Genomic DNA, 19279 nt, shown 5'->3' with positions numbered 1-19279 from the left:
TTGTGACATAATCTCTGGGCTGTTTTGCCTGTACAGTGGTGTAAAAAGCATAGTGTGTATGAATTACAGTTGGGCCTAGGGTATCAGTGTGTTCCTTTACGTGAAGTGTGTGTGTTACGTTACACACTACTCAGTTGGTGTGTTCTGTTAACCCACTTCGTGTGTTAGTGAACACTGGGGTGCTCATTAACACACACTGACATTCACCAATAAAATTTAGTGTGTTGATTAACACCCCGTTTTTAACAGTGTACATTACACCAGAAATTCTAAGACCGTCTCAGCAACCCCTACATTACACTAGAGAATGCTGTTAACAACGTAACTGTTTTTTTAGTTTACTATGAAGGTGGCAAGGGGCATTATGACGGTGTAAATCCCGTCACTACAGATGGGGTGACTGGCTTTGATGCAGCTAAAAAATTGAAATGCAATTGTGGGGTGAATAGTAAAGGATCTCCTGCCACAAGTTGAATGTATAAAAGCAGATGTTTGTGCTTAAAAAACAATCAGGCATGTTCGAGCGCTTGCAGGTGTAATGGCTGCAAAAATCCCTTTGGCGAAAAAGAAAAGCCTCTCAAAAAGAAAACACGGATAAAGCGGCATCCCCATGATCTTCAAATTTGTTTGCCTATATCAGCAAACGCTTTGGTGAAGATAAAGGAGAAGAAATAAAACGTGGTGCTTGGTCCTCTTTTGAATCTGTTGTTCTTCAAGAAATTCTCTGTGAATTTTTTTATACTAAATCATGCTATGATGCCTACAATCACGTCACTACTACAGTAACGCTAGTTTTTGCACAGTAGAACCTTCTCCGCATATCGAATGCAAAAGTTTGTCTCAAGTGACTGCAAAGATAATGTACATTTTTCGGGACAAACATTAGTATATACTCAATTACATGTTTACTCAATTACATGTTATCAATTGTGGTATTGGCATAATACGTACCATAAATTATAACAAGAAACTATGCATGGTCACTTGTTCCATGCGGTATATATAATAGTCACTGTATAATTATATCAAGAGTGTCAATTAACTTGAATCTCTAATTCTACAAAAATATGCGTGAGCTGCGTTATATACATGACCATGGGTTAATTGGGGTATCAGATTTCGTTCATCAACAATTTTGTGCCATGCAGTCATGCAATTTGCAGCTGACTGAACCATGTGCATGCATGCAATAGCAATAGACAAGAGTTTGCATTTGATGTGTGGTTTTTTCTAAAAGCTTTGATCACATTATGGGATGAAACTGTAGTTTTGAGTCAACAGAGTGGAATCTCAGTAAGTTGCATGCATATGGATATTGCTACACAGATTAAGTATTTTTCTGAACATGTAGAGTACGAGTACACCTACTAGGAGTGGCAGACCAGAAACTAACTTCTCCATCAGCTGGGAAACATGTAGCATGCACTTGGTGCAAAAAGATGGCTCCTTGTCTGACAGCAAGGGAGATTTTGCAATGAAACTTACATCGTTGGTTGAAGCTGGTGGTAACACTGGCTACATGGCTGTGGTGAAACGGAGCATTGAAGTGAAAGATAACATGTTTTTGAAATAACATTATAGAACGTCACTAGTTTTATGCATGCAGGCAATGTTTTTTCACCATGGAATCGGCAGTGTACGGCTCATTTGGGAGTCACTGTGGAGGAATGTCATTGGTTCTCAATGAGTAGCAGTTTGGGTCCTACCTTCAATTTTTGAAGAATTCTACCGGACAGTTGCCAATTAAGAAGGCAGCGTGTGTTATAGGGTTGCAGCCTTGTGAGAAGGTGTGGGTGCTGAACGGCAGTGTTCAGGTAAATCACACATAGACGTCATCATTATTAGTCAACATTTATTGATCGATCATATATTACTCTTGCCTCCTTTCAGCAATGAAGGTTGCGCTGAAACACAACTACCTGGCTGGTTTGCTCATGGTCAGTGGTGGTGTCATGGCCATGCACTATTCGAAAATTGTTGAAGTACTGTCTGGTTGTCCTATTGTTGTGGCCTCCGAGACAGGGAAATCGACATCAATTAATCTATAGGTTCGATACAGTCATCCATGTACGTTAAGGCCTTTTTCCTCGAGAGGTCATTCCCTCTCTTCATTGCCATATGCCATTGATGACCTCCCTAAGGCCACATAAAAAGGCAGCAGTGTGGACATCAACAGCCTGATCGTAGATTTGTTTAATGGCTGCCAAACAGCAAATCTGCGCAGTGGACCACTAAAGCCACTTTCAATTCCTCTAGTTGCGAGTAATTAAAAGAAAGAGGAAAGGTACCAAAAAATTTAAACCTCATTTTACACTCATCTACAATTCTTTTCATGGTGTGCACTCGTGCCACGATTCTAAACTTTTGCCTCATAACAATAATTGGACCCAGTGGTGACAAGGAAGAAGAGGTGTTTGCGGACCTAGTGAACAGAGGTGAAGTATGCAATTGCTCTGGGAGAGCAACCTAAGAAGTTGCGCGAAGAAGTGCTGATAGTTAAAGACAGATTGAGGGGAGTATTTAGTGAAAGGACGTGCAAAAACTGGGCCACTCTCCTCTTTTTTCAAAAAGGTCAGTATAATTACTGCAGGTTTTGGAACACAGCAAAGAGTCTCTGCCATTCGAAGATGTGGTTAAATTTGCTGCTAATCAGGCTAGGCCTGCTACTATGGTACCTACTTCTCTAGAGCTACTGACTACCACGGTACAGGAAATCGTTTCATTCTGCAAAACCAAGTCACTGATCGAGGTAAAGAGAAAGAAATTTCTCGTAGGGTGTTTAAAACCAATCGTTGTTTTATTTCAGATCAAGGTGTTTATGGTAAGCAATTACTGTGTTGGCCCCAATAAGGGAAATTGATCTCTTTGGACACACCCTTTAATTATTCCTATGAATGTAATGCGCACGCGCGCTCATTCCATGTTGTGTGAGAAAATAGTTCCCCTCAGTAGTACATGTGAACGAAGTGTCATTCTCACTTCCCAGATTCAGAAATACGAAACGGAGGGTGGCATCAATGTCCGATGTGTTAGCAGCTGCAGAGAGAGAGAGAGATAGAGGGAGTTACTAGAAGAATGACTTTTCAAGCTGTTATAAATGCTTTTGATGACTTTCCAAGCACCTTTAGCTAGATTGTGTGTGCATTGGTAGATTTTACGTTTTTACTCTATGCAAAAGTGCTGAGATTTTGTACACCGGACCCAGTTGTTGCGATGGCTCTCAAAGACATTGAGTCAGCTCTATCGTATTCTAATTCCGAAATAAAAACGACACTTGAAAAAGTTGGCAATCTCTTTGTAGTACCAGCAAAGCGGCTCATACCAGACTTCGAGACGTGGCTCCAATCTTTCTCCATATATGCGGCTGTCATCCTCTCAAGGTACCCAGAAAGGGCTTCTCCTGTACCAGAAAACAATCGCGTCAACGGTTCCGTAGGCCATTGTGGGTGGCCTACGACAATAGCTTCAGGGCGGAAGCGGCGGACGCGGCTAACACCGACTGGTCGAAAATAGACTATGTCACAATCAAACGCTAAAGCAGGACAGCTGGTGTTGGAACTGCCACTCGGTAGACCATGTGCAACCGAATTGTCCATATGCTAAAACCCGGGAACTACCAAAAAAACGGCCACGCAAAACGGGCAGCCTACACCGACACAAGCTCAACCAGACTTATATGCGTGAACTTCAATAGAAATGTGTGCAAATACGGCTTGAAGTGCAATTTTAGGCACTATGTCGTCTATGTCGTATATGCCAAGGCCCACACCCCGAACCCATGTGCAGGGGACATGGAAGCAATCATGGAAGCAATTGAAGCAGCATTGGATATGAAACCAATTGAACCACTGAACCAAGTGCTCGTGCGTGTGTTGGGTTCTTATCAATACAAATTAAAGTAGTTTGGAGGTGTACAGGGATACAGAATGCAAAAAAAAGTAGATTAAATAAAATAAAAGGTAACCATTCACTTCTCCCCCACAGAATCGCATACCCCTACACGGACCAACTTTTAGCCTTATCGCTCCACCAATCCACTACCCCATTCAAGCTCCCACCCCACCTCCGCAACATTGTGACCCCATTAAACCTAACAGCATGGGCACAGGGGTTATACAACCACCCAGATAAAGAGCTTGGGCATAACCAACGGCTTCAGGATAGGTTTCAATAACCATTCTGTCAGCTTTGTGAGCGCTCATTCCAACATGCGATCAGCTATTGATCACCCCAAATCGTCACGGAATATCTACGAGAAAGGGTAGCCGGACGCATCGCTTCAAACAAAATTAGCCCCTTCGGCGTCATCCCCAAAAACCCAAACCGGGCAAATGCAGGAGACCTATCATCCCCAGACGGACATAGCGTCAACAACGAGATTGACAAGACCCTCTGCTCGGTTTCGTACGTAAAAATTGACGAAATAGTCTCTCCCGGGGCAAAAATTGACGTAAAACATGCCTATCGCAACGTGCCGGGTCCACCCAGATGACCGACACTTACTGACGATGCAATGGGACAATGAGATCCTAGTGGACAAAGTCTTGCCATTCGGCCTACGACCGGCACCGTTCATTTTCACCACACTGGCAGATGCTCTCCAATGGATCATCGAACAAAACGGAGCACAGCCAATCTTCCACTATCAGGACGACTATATAACCATTGGCCCCGCAGACTCCCCTCATTGCAGTAACAACCTGTCTATCATTAAAAGAACATGCGAAGGCCTAGGCGTTCCATTGGAAGAATCCAGGCCCGACGTCGTGCATCACCTTCTTAGGCTTGGAATTGGACTCAAGAGCTCGCATTATCTGCCTACCAGCAGACAAACTGGCCCGCCTGTGCCAATCGTTGCAAGAATGGGGTAACATAAAACCCACACGAAAACGAGATCTACTGTCCCTGATCGGTCACCTTCAACATGCCGCTAAGGTAGTCATACAGGGCAGATCCTTTCTTCGCCGCCTAATTGACCTAGCAACAATAGTCAATCATCTCGACGGATATATACGTCTCAACGTTGCGGCACGATCTGATATAATGTACCTTCACTAGACATTGGAACGGCACATCAATGCTCTACCAACCAACACCCACACATACACGTCTACTCAGACGCGTCAGGCTTCTGGGGGTGCGGAATATTTTCGGGCAATCAGTGGTTTCAATACAAATGGCCACCGGCAAAGTACATTGCGGCAAAGGAAATGACGCCTATAGTCATAGCATCGTTAGTTTGGGGGAGACATTGGCCAGGCCTATCGGTCCATTTCCATTCAGAGCAGTGGTGGCAGTAAAAGACAACTCATTAATGCACCTGATGCAGTGTCTCACCTTTGTGGCAGCAAAATGAAATTTTATATTTTCGTCGGTCCATATCTAATAATGTATACATAGGGGCCGATGCTTTGTCTATATGAGGTGCCGTTTGTGTCAAAACTATGTAAAAGTGAGACATATATATATGTCCATGGGTATTTATAAATGTCCATGGGTATTTATATATATCCACGGGTATTTATAAATACCCGTAGACATTTATAAATGTCCACAGGTATTTATAAATACCCATAGACATTTATATATGTCCATGGGTATTTATAAATGTCCATGGGTATATATAAATGTCCATGGGTATATATAAATGTCCATGGGTATATATAAATGTCCATGGGTATTTACAAATGTCCATGGGTATTTATTATATGTCCATGGGTATTTATAAATGTCCATGTGTATTTATAAATGTCAATGGGTATTTATAAATGTCCATGGGTATATATAAATGTCCATGGGTATTTATTATATGTCCATGGGTATTTATAAATGTCAATGGATATTTATAAATGTCCATGGGTATTTATAAATGTCCATGTGTATTTATAAATGTCCATGGGTATTTATATATGTCCTTGGGTATTTATATATGTCCATGGGTATATATAAATGTCCATGGGTATTTATAAATGTCCATGGGTATATATAAATGTCCATGGGTATTTATAAATGTCCATGGGTATATATAAATGTCCATGGGTATTTATTATATGTCCATGGGTATTTATAAATGTCCATGTGTATTTATAAATGTCAATGGGTATTTATAAATGTCCATGTGTATTTATAAATGTCAGTGGAGGATGTGTGCTTTTCAGGGTGTGGTTTTGTTACATTACAAGTGATAGTCACATGACTGTTACATAACCTGCCACATGGTCACAACAATGGCTGAAGGCTCAATAAGTGTGAATGTTGGAGTGTTGTCTAGTGCCCTGGCTGTTGCAATTCAGCAAGCAGCTAGCAGTGGACAGTCACAGTCACCTCAAGTCCCTGCCAATCAAAGTCAGCACACTTCCAGTCAAAGGTACAAATGTAGTGTACAGACCCATGAAAGTTTCAGATATAGGCAGCATTTGATCATGCATCAGCCCACAATAATTTAGCAGGGTGACACTTGATATAGCAGTGTATACTTGATCAGAAGCCGCTCTCAAATGGTAGCCTCAAGCATGTGGAAGCCATATTAATACTAGTAGCTTAGTAGCTCTTCACAATTAAATCTTGGCAGAGTTTGAGTTTATGCTTTATGCTTTATGCTGATGTCGGTTGTTGGATTAGCTGGGAAACATCCGCTGCTTCTGATTAGGCGCGGAATGAGATTTTTGCGGTTAAATTTGTAGGCGTAAATGTTTTTACCTTAGGTATGTTTTTACATTGAAAAGTTGCTGTTTGTTATGGACCATGCCATCATGCATACAGCAGAGGTCCTTCATCTGCACGGGTGATTTTACCATCTTATCTAAAAAGGAAGAGAGGAAGTGAAGGAGGCTCAGGACAGAAGAAATCGAAATCCAAAGAAAGCACTCTGCAAGTGTGGGATCGAGACATTGTGTGCATTCCAAAGAAAGATGGTGAATCCCCAATATCATTTCCCCGTGGCAAGTCCCGTGCTAAACTAGCTTCTAAGGGTTTGATGGGCAAAATACGCCTTACTTCCTTAATGACAGAAAATGAGATGGAGATGGAGGTACGATCTGTGTTTAGTCGCCAGATGCGAAGCCGAGAGGACTTTCCCTTCGTCTTTCTTCAATGCACTGGAGCTGGATCAAAATCACTCACTATTCCCTCAAAATCTGCAACTTTTACGTGGACACCACAACAAGTTGCAAAGCTAGGAACTAACAAGAATCCAATTTATATTTTGGCCCAAGATGAGCTTACATTGCCAGATGTTGAGGTAAGAGACCTTGTACCATGCACATGATTTATGTGTGTACAATAGGACTCAGATTTGGAGTCAGGCGATGATTGGGAACATGCAGGAAAGGATGGCTCTCGCAAATCTGAGGAAACACCTCCTACGTCTGTCTCAAACACCAGTAAGAAACCTCGTCCTCAGTCTATCAAAAAAACACCTAAGGAAGAAAGTGCACACAGGTATTACTTTATGTTGTGCATGCTGCATGCATGATAACACTTATTTTTCTGTCTAGGTCTTACGATGTTTACAGAAGCCTTATCGATTTGACACAAGAGTCTCCCGACGATATGTCAGGTAGCGGCACTGACGATGAGCTTCCCAAAGTGGAGTTTTCTCTTGCACCTCAACGTGATTTGGAAGAAAGGTATTGACTAAATTTGAAACATGACCGTGTTTCATTTATTATCTTTTAGGGGGGTTCGCAAAACAAATTTAATTGTATCCAAGCACGTAGTTCTCCAACATCAGTTGAGAGTACTAACTGGTGCAGCTGATGAGGAAGATCGACAACGGATATGTGTACGCCGTAGTCACATTGTACAAGATGCATTGTGTGCTTTCGCCAAACCTTCCTTTCACACCTCAAAGATGCTGAAGGTGACCTTCATTGGGGAGATTTCAGTGGATGATGGAGGTCCCAGGCGAGAGCTGTTCAGTGTACTCATGAGGGAGCTCTTTGACAAGAGTGGCCTTTTCACAGGCTGGCCTGAGAATGCTGTACCAGTGCACAATGTTCATGCCTTAGCTGAAAATAAGTTCTACATCACTGGAAAGATCGTTGCAACCAGCTTAGTACAAGGTGGGCCACCCCCAGTGTGCTTCAGCCGTGCTGTTGCAGACTATATTGTGTTTGACGAAGTGAGGAGTTCTCCAGACCTTCAAGATATACCTGACTTCGAAGTTCGGCAGAATCTTGAGAAGGTTGCGTGTGTACGTGTGTGTGCCTGTGCCTGTTTTTACTACATTTCTACAGATGCTAACTATTGTGAATGTTGAGGAACTCAGGTCATTCACTGATGAGCACTGTGGTGAACTAGAACATTCTGTGACTGGTTTAATTAAAAACTAGAACATTCCGTGGTAAAGGACCAGAACTTTATGTGTTAAGAACCTTCCAGAGGTTCAGTATTCTAGAACTTTGTGGGTGTTGTAGAACAATCTAGATTTTTGGTGCATGTGTCTGTATAAAATAGCTAGAGAAGGAGTTATGTGCAGTTCTGTTCTCATGTTAAAGTTATAGAAGACTCCTATTTACTTGGATCGTGTTCTGTTTAAGTCAACTGCGAGCCTTGGCGCAGCCGGGGGCTCATGACAATTGGTGGCAGCGGTGGGATAGTCGAAGACAGTGGTTTTTCGAGACCCACAAATTTGAGAAGCGAATGGTAGATCTGTATGTCGGTGACAAGGACTGGCAGAATCTACAACCTAGGAGAATCGGCGAACGAAACAGAACAAGACGTGGAGAGTGACCAAGCTGTAATAACGATGGCAGAGACAGGAACTGGAGTGACTGAACTTCTACAGATGCTGCTGGAAGATCGCCGGAGCCGTGACGAGGCAGAAACGGAAAGGGCCAGAGCAAGAGAAGAAGAGAACAGACAACGAGAGCGAGAACGAGCAGAAGAACAGGAACGTAGAGAGAGAGAAAGTGAACAAAGAATGCAAATGATGCAAAGTCAGGTGGAGATGATGAGAAACTGGATGGACCTAAATCAGAGTCGAGAGGAGATCAAGGCGAAACGAGCGGAAGATCTACGACATTTGAACCTAGCCAAACTCACGGAAAAAGAAGACATTGAGGCATACTTGACTACGTTTGAGCGACTGATGACAGCCTTTGAAGTGAAAGAAGAGCACTGGGCCCATAAGTTAGCGCCACAACTTATGGGGAGAGCCCAGCAGGCCTTTGCTGCAATGGATGTAGAGAAAGCTAAGAACTATGAGGACGTGAAAAGAGCTATACTGCAACGCTATGATATTAGCGAAGAAACGTACCGCAAACGCTTCCGAACTACGAAGAAGGCCGAAGGGGAGGCGTACCTGGAGCTCGCAACAAAACTGAGAGACCTCCTGGAGAAATGGACAGCAGGCTGCACCACGATGGAAGCACTCAAGGAGAAAATTGTAGTGGAGCAACTGATGGAGGGGATGCCTAGAGACCTGAGAATTTGGTTGGGCGACCGAAAGCCCACTACCGGAGAAGAAGCGGGAAGACTGGCCGACAGCTATGTTCATTCCCGTCAACTTGATCCTAAGGAGTTACCGCCACGAGAGACTCGTCGGCCCAGCAGTGAGAGCGGAGCAACCAAAACGTGCCACTACTGCAAGATAAAGGGCCATATTGCCAAAGACTGTAGGAAGGCTATGGCTGATCGAAGGACAGAGAAAGGACGAAGGGAGGCCAACAAAACAAAGATGGAATGGAACAAAATCAAATGCTACAACTGCCAAGAGACCGGACATATTGCCGCAAATTGCCCTAGCAAGTCAAATCTATTCACAGAAGAAACTGAATTGGTGTACATGAATGAGGACAAGTTGGAGAAGAAAATCAACCCCCAGATTACACGATCCGGCACAGTGGAGGGAAAAGCAGTAGACGAGATTGTCCTTGACACCGGTTGTGCCCGTTCAATGGTGAGAAGTGATCTGCTACCACAGAAGAAGCAACTAGGACGAGTTCGCATCCGATGTGCTCACGGAGACGTTCGAGAATATCCACTCGTAAGTGTAGAAATTGGCCTCGGAGAAGAAAGACACCAAATCGAAGCAGCAATTTCAAAGACCCTCCCAGTACCAGTGCTACTCGGACGAGATGTGGCAGACCTACTCGAAATGTTACAGAATAAGGAAGGGACAGTTCGGACTGAAGAAGCCCTTGCCGTAATGACCAGAGCCCAGGCCAAGAAAAACGAAGAAGAAAGAGTGGAACTGGAGAAGATACAACAACAGGAGGGAATCAAACAGCCTACTACCACGTCCGACACATCCACTGATGAGATGCCTGATGACCAAGTGGCCAAGATGGTTCCAAACACTCCCAACACTCCTGATGACCAACAAGCCGAGATGCTAACGGACTTGGACGTAACCGATGACCAAATTGCTGAGATGCCACTTGGCGCAGAGATGGACCCAGATCTTTTTCTCGAAGTAAAGAAACACCAGCAACTAACTAGGAGAGAGAAGAGGCAGCAGAGGCGTGAAGTGGCTCAAAACAAGCAGACACACCCCTTGGACCTGTCCCCCATTGAGTTGCGACGAATGCAGCAAGAAGATGTCACGCTTAAAGGTATTCGAGAAGCAATGAACGGTGCTACTGGAGCCAGCAAGATGGTCTTTCACGAAGAAAATGGACTGATTTACCGTCAATGGATCTCACCCCATGGCGAAGACAGCAGCCCGATACAGCAGTTGGTGCTACCAGAGTCGTGCCGTAGCCTAGTGATGTCCCTTGCTCACCATATTCCAATGGCTGGCCACATGGGGCAGCGAAAGACCGTAGAACGGATTCTCCAGCGGTTCTATTGGCCGACAGTATTCGAAGATGTGAAGAAGCTATGCCAATCGTGCGAAGAGTGTCAGAGGACATCAAAGGGGAAAAAGCAGCGTGTACCAATGATTCCCCTACCCATCATTCGAGAGCCGTTTGAACGTATTGCTATGGATATCGTGGGTCCTCTTCCTCGTAGCCGCACGGGAAACCGCTACATCCTGGTGATTTGCGACTATAGTACAAGGTACCCAGAAGCTGTCCCCCTACGAACCATAGATGCTGAGCACGTAGCCAAGGAGCTGATAATGTTTTTCTCAAGAGTAGGCATACCCCGAGAGATCCTGACTGATCAAGGAGCTAATTTCACATCTGGATTGCTAGCAGAGCTCTACCGCTTGTTGAAGATACAGCCGATCCAGACCAGCCCTTACCACCCTCAAACGGACGGATTAGTAGAACGTTTCAATCAAACCTTGAAGTCCATGCTTCGCAAAACCGCCAATGAAGAAGGAAAAGACTGGGACCAACTAATTCCGTATTTGCTGTTTGCCTACCGTGAAGTACCCCAGTCATCAACCGGATTTTCTCCCTTTGAACTAATGTATGGAAGGCAGGTGCGAGGACCTCTTGATGTGCTCAAAGAATCGTGGGAATCTAGCAAGAAATCTACAGAGTGTCGTTTCTTATGTCCTGACGATTCAAGAAAAACTCGCCAAGATGTCGGAGCTAGCTTGTGAGAATCTGAAGAAGGCCCAAACAACCCAAAAGAAGTGGTATGATCGAAATGCACGAGAGAGGCAGCTGCAGGTAGAGGACAACGTACTAGTCCTTCTACCTTCCTCGACCAACAAACTCCTAGCGAAGTGGCAAGGTCCCTACCCCGTGAAGAAAGTGATTTCACCGGTGACATATGAAGTGGACATGTTCGATCACAAGAAGCGGAGAAGAGTCTTCCACATCAACATGTTGCGAAAGTGGAATACCCCCACGATCCCAAACCTCTTGGCGGAGGAAGAGAGAGGAGAATTAACGGATGAACTCCCGTTGTGGAAAGAAAGTGACGGTATCACAAAGAAGATTGTCCTGGACAAGCGACTGGAAGAGACCCAACAGTATGACCTCCGTCAGCTAACCAACGAATTCGTAGAAGCTATGCGAGACACCCCAGGACGGACAGCAATCATTGAGCACGACATTGAAACCGGAACGGCACGCCCAATCAGGTTGCCTCCTTACCGCTTACCTCATGCCTATCGAGAGACAGTGAAGAAAGAAATTGCGGAAATGCTAGAACATGGAGTGATCGAGCCTTCGACAAGTGAATGGTCAGCCCCTATTGTATTGGTGAAGAAGAAAGATGGTACTATGCGATTCTGCGTTGACTATCGACATCTAAATGGAGTTTCTGAGGCAGATGCATACCCAATGCCCCGCATTGACGAGATGATCGACAGACTAGGCCAAGCTAAGTACATCACCACTTTGGATCTGACAAAAGGATACTGGCAGGTACCCCTCACCAAGAAAGCCCAGACGAAGACGGCATTTGTAACCCCTTTTGGTCTTTATCACTTCAATGTTATGCCATTTGGCTTGCAAGGCGCACCGGCAACTTTCCAGAGGCTAATGGACCGGGTACTGCAAGGACTGGAAGAATATGCTGCAGCATACCTAGATGATGTTGTAATCTACAGCTCCAATTGGAAGGACCACCTCTACCATTTACGTCAGGTGCTGGAGCGGATCCAAGATGCCGGCCTAACCATGAAGCTCAGCAAATGTCAGTTTGGGATGGCCCACTGTATATACCTAGGCCATGTCGTTGGGAGTGGAGTGGTGAAACCAGAGGAAACAAAACTAGAGGCAATGATGGAATTTCCAAGACCAAAAACGAAAAAAGAAGTGCGTTGTTTCCTTGGATTAACTGGATATTACAGGAGGTTTATCCCGGATTTCGCCTCCATTGCCGCCCCCCTGTCCGACCTCACCCGAAAGAATTTACCCTCAACAGTAATATGGACACCAGCTTGTGAGACAGCATTCCAGACCCTGAAGAAGCAGATGTTGTCACAGCCGATATTGCACAATCCAGACTTTTCGAGAGCCTTTGTCCTCCAAACCGATGCATCCCAGCGAGGTGTAGGGGCAGTCCTCAGCCAAACTGATGGGGATGGCGCTGAACACCCAGTAGGATATTTTAGCCGAAAACTCCTTAACCGAGAAGAACACTACTCGACCGTGGAGAAGGAGTGCCTGGCAATTAAACTCGCTGTTGAAGCTTTCCGAGTCTACCTCCTAGGACGACCCTTTGTAATCCAGACGGACCATCACTCCCTGGAATGGATGGAGCGAATGAAAGAGAACAACAATCGTCTCATCCGATGGAGCCTGGCCTTGCAACCATTCAACTTTTCTGTCCGCTATCGGAAGGGCAAAGACAACCAAAACGCAGACGCCCTCTCCCGATTGCCTATTTCTCACCCCGACATGAATGTCGCAGGAGAAGGGGAGAGGAATGTGGTGAACTAGAACATTCTGTGACTGGTTTAATTAAGAACTAGAACATTCCGTGGTAAAGGACCAGAACTTTATGTGTTAAGAACCTTCCAGAGGTTCAGTATTCTAGAACTTTGTGGGTGTTGTAGAACAATCTAGATTTTTGGTGCATGTGTCTGTATAAAATAGCTAGAGAAGGAGTTATGTGCAGTTCTGTTCTCATGTTAAAGTTATAGAAGACTCCTATTTACTTGGATCGTGTTCTGTTTAAGTCAACTGCGAGCCTTGGCGCAGCCGGGGGCTCATGACAAGCACCTTGAGCTTCGCTTTGAGTGTGGCTACCAGAAACCAACCAGCTCGCTGCAGATCTCAGATAAGGAGGAGATCCTGAAGACAGTGTGGCTCCATTTTGTGTATTTCCTCCCTCTTGCTGAGCTGCAACAGCTAAGGAAGGGATTGAGGGAGACCCTCCAGCTGGAAATTTTGATGGTCCAATACCCTGATGACATGCATTCGTTCCTTGCCACCTCAATTGCGTTTGATGTTGATGGTGGTGACCTCTTAGACTGGTTTGTGGCTAGCTACTCGGAAAGAGGAAGCAACAAAAGAAAGTCAGAGGAGGCTGTTTACCTCATGTGGAGCAACTATGTCATGGATTGCTCTGGTCAGTTACACACATTTATACAGCACTGTATATGTACATACTAAGCATTTATCGTTTGTCAGTTACACATTACAGCATTTATCCCAACACAGATGGTGATGAATCAGGTGTGTCGATTGGTGACATTCTACAATTTATCTCTGGCTCTAGGAGGCTTCCAGCAGCTGGGTTTCCTTGTATCCCTAGTGTCCACTTCACAAATGAAAAGATTCTCCCTAAGACTTCAACATGTGACGTAAGCATCACCTTTCCAAGATCTTTTGACGAGCTGCCATATGAGATGTTTAAGAAAAAAATGGATATGAGCGTTTTGGATTCTGCTGGTTTTGGTGGTGGTCCGTAGTTAGTATATAACAGTTCCAACTTTGACATTTTAGCTGCTGTATTACTTCATTGTGTTCATTCATTCATTCATCATCACATTATTCATTCCTTTTTCATTTATTTATTCATTCTTTCATTCATTCTTATCATAATTATAATAATTGAATATTACATCCAAATACATTGTGAGCAAGTAGCATTAAGATGCTGTCCTGTAGTATGAAGTACGTCGACAAAGAGTCCTCTACCATTATCTTCTGCTTCTTCAAGGGGATTTATAGTTTGGAAACTTTGTTTTAAAATTGAGCATGGTATAAACTTAATTCTTGGCACTGATACACGTTCTCCTTCAACATCAGAAGTGTCCACATTAGCTGTAGTACCAAGTTCTTGCTCGCTTGTTTGCAGCATACCTTCAAAAAAAAGTTGGTATGGAGTTCGATTGCCTTCAGTAGATAAAGGATGATGATTCCAACTATCTACGAAACCTGAAATACATTTGTTTATTCGTGGCAGGAAGATCAGATGCAAACAGTAAAGATCCACTTCATTTAAGGGGTCAAGAAGTCCATCACTTTCCAAAGATCGGAAGATTTGGGAAAACACGGAACCAACACATCTATGAACGTCACACCAGAGTCTCTCAATTCTTTCATTGTGCACAGAACTCCCGGTGATTACACAACTGTAATCATTATTGTGTGCAGCAATCATGTACCGCCATACCTCCACATTTTCTCCACCGTGATCTGATCTCACATGGTTAGGGACACCATAGTGCCTGATACTGTCAGTGAAGAGCTGGAGAACAGTTTCTGAACGATTGTTGTCGGTGCATGCCACATAAATGATAGTGCGGGAGAAGCCGTCAATTGAACCATGGATCACAAAACGCCACCTTATAAGTTTATGATGGCCATCAATGTGCCACACATAATTTGGGTGAGGGGCACTGTACACACGGCGTCTAACAACAGTACAGCGACGCGCAATGACATTTTCGTGATCCGTTCGATGAATGGAATCCCTGACAGCTTGCCAAGGAACTTTTAATCCCCTTGCTCTTAAGTGGCCGCAGACAAGTCGTTCCCCATCATTCGGGTGATCTCTTTTTATACCACTGATCACATCATCTAGCTCATTATCATCCAACATCGACCCATCCTGTGAGGATCTTCCATTTTCTTCTAATCGTCTGTACAAAGTTGCTCTTGATATTCCCAAGATAGACGCAATTTTATTCCATTTGTAATGAAGTGATCGTATTTCCAGTATTTCGTCAATGGTAACAGTGGACCTCGGCCTTCCTGGACGATCAGACCTGTATATACACATAGACAGTTATGTATCAGAATTATTGTTTATACAGATATAGCACAGTGGAACCTCGTCTTATGTGACAAGGGACTTGCCCGTGTATAATTATGGAAACTGAAGTACGTGGTGTTTACCATAGGGTAATGGTAATACCGCCGGTATGGTAAACTTTCTGCTAGAGTCTGTCACTGACCTGTCACTAATGGGACTCTGGTTGGCACCACTTGTTGGCACTTGAGGTAACTGTAACTAACCACTGCTAACTGCTTGCTGAATTGAAACAGCCAGGGCACTAGACAACACTCCAACATTCACACCTTCAGCCATTCTTGTGGACCATGTGGCAGGTTATCATGTGACTACCACTTGTAATGTAACAAAACCACACCCTGAAAAGCACACATCCTCCACTGACATTTATAAATACCCATTGACATTTATAAATACCCATTGACATTTATAAATACACATGGACATTTATATATACCCATGGACATTTATATATACCCATGGACATTTATATATACCCATGGACATTTATAAATACCCATGGACATATATAAATACCCATGGACATATATAAATGTCTATGGGTATTTATAAATACCTGTGGACATTTATAAATGTCTACGGGTATTTATAAATACCCATGGACATTTATAAATACCCATTGACATTTATAAATACACATGGACATTTATATATACCCATGGACATTTATATATACCCATGGACATTTATAAATACCCATGGACATTTATATACACCCATGGACATTTATAAATACCCATTGACATTTATAAATACCCATTGACATATATAAATACCCATGGACATATATAAATGTCTATGGGTATTTATAAATACCTGTGGACATTTATAAATGTCTACGGGTATTTATAAATACCCATGGACATTTATAAATACCCATTGACATTTATAAATACACATGGACATTTATAAATACCCATGGACATTAATATAATAAATACCCATGGACATTTATAAATACCCATGGACATTTATATATACCCATGGACATTTATAAATACCCATGGACATATATAAATACCCATGGACATTTATAAATACCCATGGACATTTATATATACCCATGGACATTTATAAATACCCATGGACATATATAAATACCCATGGACATATATAAATGTCTATGGGTATTTATAAATACCTGTGGACATTTATAAATGTCTACGGGTATTTATAAATACCCGTGGATATATATAAATATCCATGGACATTTATAAATACCCATGGACATATATATATGTCTCACTTTTACATAGTTTTGACACAAACGGCACCTCATATGTCTAGGAACAACGCCTCAATGCTCTCCCCCCAGGCTCTGAAAGTCCCAATACCAATCCTACCAGCTATAACTGACCTTCTGCTCACTACCCAACCAGACTGGACATCCCCAGACTGGACCAGGCTGTGGAATTCTACTTTCAGCACGCACCGCTCGTACAACTCAGCTCAAACTCGCTACCTCACCTTTTGTACTCAATGCAATAATGTATATACAACCACTACCGTTACAAGAAACTCACCTATGCCGTTTCGCGTCATTCTTGGCAAGAGACAACCTGGCACACACCACAATAAAACGTTACTTCTCGGCCCTACGCCGATTACAATTAGCTCATAACTACCCAGACCCGATGATTTCCTCATTTCCAAACCTGGTAAAAGGTATCAAAATGGAGCAGGCCAGGACAGTCGCCAAAGCGTCTTCCCATCACAATCGATATCTTACAGAAGCTCAGGGGCTTCTTTGAGGCAAGGAGTCACGATTAAGACGCCTTCATGCTGTTTTTTTGGTTTTATGCGCTCAGGGGAAATGACTACCTTCTGAGTCAACATTCGAGCCGTCCTCACATATCGGCTTCAAGGACGACGATATCTCATCACCGCGGATAGTAAAGATACGCTAAGATACGCTTAAAAACCTCCAAAACTGAAAAGGCGTAGAAATCGTATTTGGTCGCACCCACACTTCCCTATGCCCAGTAGCGTCCTACTTGGCCATTCGAGGCAACAGACCAGGGTTCTTATTCCTGTTTGCAGATGGTCGCCCTCGTCCCGATTTATCCTAAAGATTCGCGAGGCATTGTCCCATCTTGGCGTAGACTCGTCCCAATACGCAGGACATTCCTTCAGAATTGGCCACGGCAGCCGCCCAGGCCAGGGAATTCCGGACTCGGTAATACAGATGTTAGGCAGATGGAAAAGCTCTGCCTACCAATTGTACATCCAAACTCCAAAGGACACACTAGCGAGCTACTCCTCAATTATTGCTTCAGACAAAACCTCTTGATTACTCATTCATTTGTCATTTTCTGGTGTTGTATATCTAATGCATATTTTACATGCCTACCTACATACACTTCCTTGGGCTATGGTGACTAAACTAACCTACTTCTTCCTTGGAGGGGACTTGCAAGCTCCTCCTATTTATTCTCCCTTGCCCAAGGGTTAATGCTATTCATAGCCCACATTAATTAGGGTCACCTCCAGCAGGGGTGAAACGATATTCATAGCGGGCTTGGGCACGGGGTTGAGCTTATAGCAAAACACAACCCCTTCCCACGCCCGGGTAGTAGGTGATGCTACTGACGTTAACCAACCGATGTTAGCGTAACAGACATTAATTGAACAGAGAGGGGGAGTGGCTCTGTACCATTCGCTTTGAGGGAGGGGATGGCTGCTCATATTCTGTCCAGGCGATTTGAGTGTCGACAGCAGCCCTGAGCTGAGGTGTGTACTTGGTCTATCTCATATCACACAGAAAAAATAACATAATTATTGACAGCAGTGGCGTAGGAAGAGAGTTATCACTTAGAGAGCATGGAAAAAGTTTAGAAGGGGAGCTGATACGCATGTGCACACACATTAAAGTGCGCCTGCAAGGGGGTCTTAGGGTAGTCCCCTAAAAAAATTGCATGCTCTGGTATTGATTGGTGTATTTGGTACAATTAAAAGCTTGGTCTTAGCTATTGAACAAGCTTTGGCAATGGAAGCTGCAGCTCTTTTTGTCAATAGTCATGAGCATGGCATCAAGAAGCTACACTTTCGACCAAAACAGCGGATGGCTCAACTACCAACCACCTGTTCCAGATGTGGAAAATCCAACCACACGGCCAGGGATTGTAAATTCAAGGACGCTACTTGCCATGCGTGTGGGAAGCGAGGACATATTGCTCCAGCTTGCAGATCCAAACAAGCCAAGAACTCCAAACCCAAGCCAACTGGATTGAACCAGCCAGCCAGCCAGAAGCCAGCACACAAATACTGTTCAAACTAACGAGACAACAAAAACCGACTCAGAATCAGAAAAATTTTACAACTTGAAGCTCACGACACCAGCTGCTACTTCACCTATTGAAGTTTCAGTGGAGATTGAAGGGAAAACATTGTCAATGGAAGTTGATACAGGAGCTGCCGTCTCTATAATTTCAGAGGGTTACTCGAAAAGCTATTCTTCCAAAGCTAAAACCCAAGAAAAGTACTCTCATTCTCAAGACCTACACTGATGAACCACTCAAGATTGTTGGACAGTTCAATGTAAACGTGACATACGAAAAACAGAGTGCACAACTACCACTGATTGTAGTTACCGGAAATGGCCCTAATCTCTTTGGAAGAAACTGGTTGAAATACATTCGACTTAACTGGCAGCGCATTGCCACTGTCA

The 19279-nt window shown here is 43.7% G+C and overlaps 4 protein-coding genes and 1 pseudogene across 6 annotated transcripts in view; 4 read left to right on the top strand and 1 right to left on the bottom strand.

Moving 5' to 3' along the window:
- Positions 1-138: 138 nt before the first annotated feature.
- Positions 139-5512, top strand: LOC135342980 (uncharacterized; annotated as a pseudogene).
- A 491-nt stretch (positions 5513-6003) lies between these two features.
- LOC135342963 (uncharacterized) lies at positions 6004-8377 on the top strand. Of its 2 annotated transcripts, none has more exons than XM_064539857.1 (6): positions 6004-6367; positions 6766-7240; positions 7286-7440; positions 7497-7628; positions 7678-8185; positions 8238-8377. In XM_064539857.1, exons 1-6 carry the CDS (start codon positions 6216-6218, stop codon positions 8331-8333), a joined length of 1518 nt encoding a protein of 505 aa, XP_064395927.1. In that variant the 5' UTR covers positions 6004-6215; the 3' UTR covers positions 8334-8377. The 2 variants fall into 2 exon arrangements, with proteins under 2 accessions (XP_064395927.1, XP_064395926.1); XM_064539856.1 differs by having other exon boundaries at positions 6006-6367; positions 6763-7240.
- Positions 8378-8656: 279 nt separating this feature from the next.
- Positions 8657-11637, top strand: LOC135342957 (plectin-like). The gene has a single exon (XM_064539850.1). It carries the CDS (start codon positions 8657-8659, stop codon positions 11495-11497), a length of 2841 nt encoding a protein of 946 aa, XP_064395920.1. The 3' UTR covers positions 11498-11637.
- Positions 11638-13487: 1850 nt separating this feature from the next.
- LOC135342979 (uncharacterized) lies at positions 13488-14425 on the top strand. The gene is made up of 2 exons (XM_064539876.1): positions 13488-13920; positions 14013-14425. Exons 1-2 carry the CDS (start codon positions 13743-13745, stop codon positions 14261-14263), a joined length of 429 nt encoding a protein of 142 aa, XP_064395946.1. The 5' UTR covers positions 13488-13742; the 3' UTR covers positions 14264-14425.
- Positions 14341-19279, bottom strand: part of LOC135342967 (uncharacterized) — a 40463-nt gene continuing 35524 nt past the window's right edge. The window contains exons 1-2 of one of the 2 annotated variants that reach the window (XM_064539861.1): positions 15755-16057; positions 14341-15565 (exon numbers count right to left, since the gene is read on the bottom strand). In XM_064539861.1, coding sequence (XP_064395931.1) covers positions 14413-15399 — 987 coding nt within the window. In that variant the 5' untranslated portion in view covers positions 15400-15565; positions 15755-16057 and the 3' untranslated portion in view covers positions 14341-14412. Of the gene's footprint in view, positions 15566-15754; positions 16058-19279 lie in introns of those variants that run through there. The other variant, XM_064539863.1, reaches the window with a different exon arrangement.

Source organism: Halichondria panicea, chromosome 10 (genome assembly GCF_963675165.1).
Source record: "Halichondria panicea chromosome 10, odHalPani1.1, whole genome shotgun sequence".
Lineage (NCBI taxonomy): Eukaryota > Metazoa > Porifera > Demospongiae > Suberitida > Halichondriidae > Halichondria > Halichondria panicea.
Note: the sequence above shows the minus strand (reverse complement) of the source record. Positions and strands in the feature narration are given on the sequence as shown.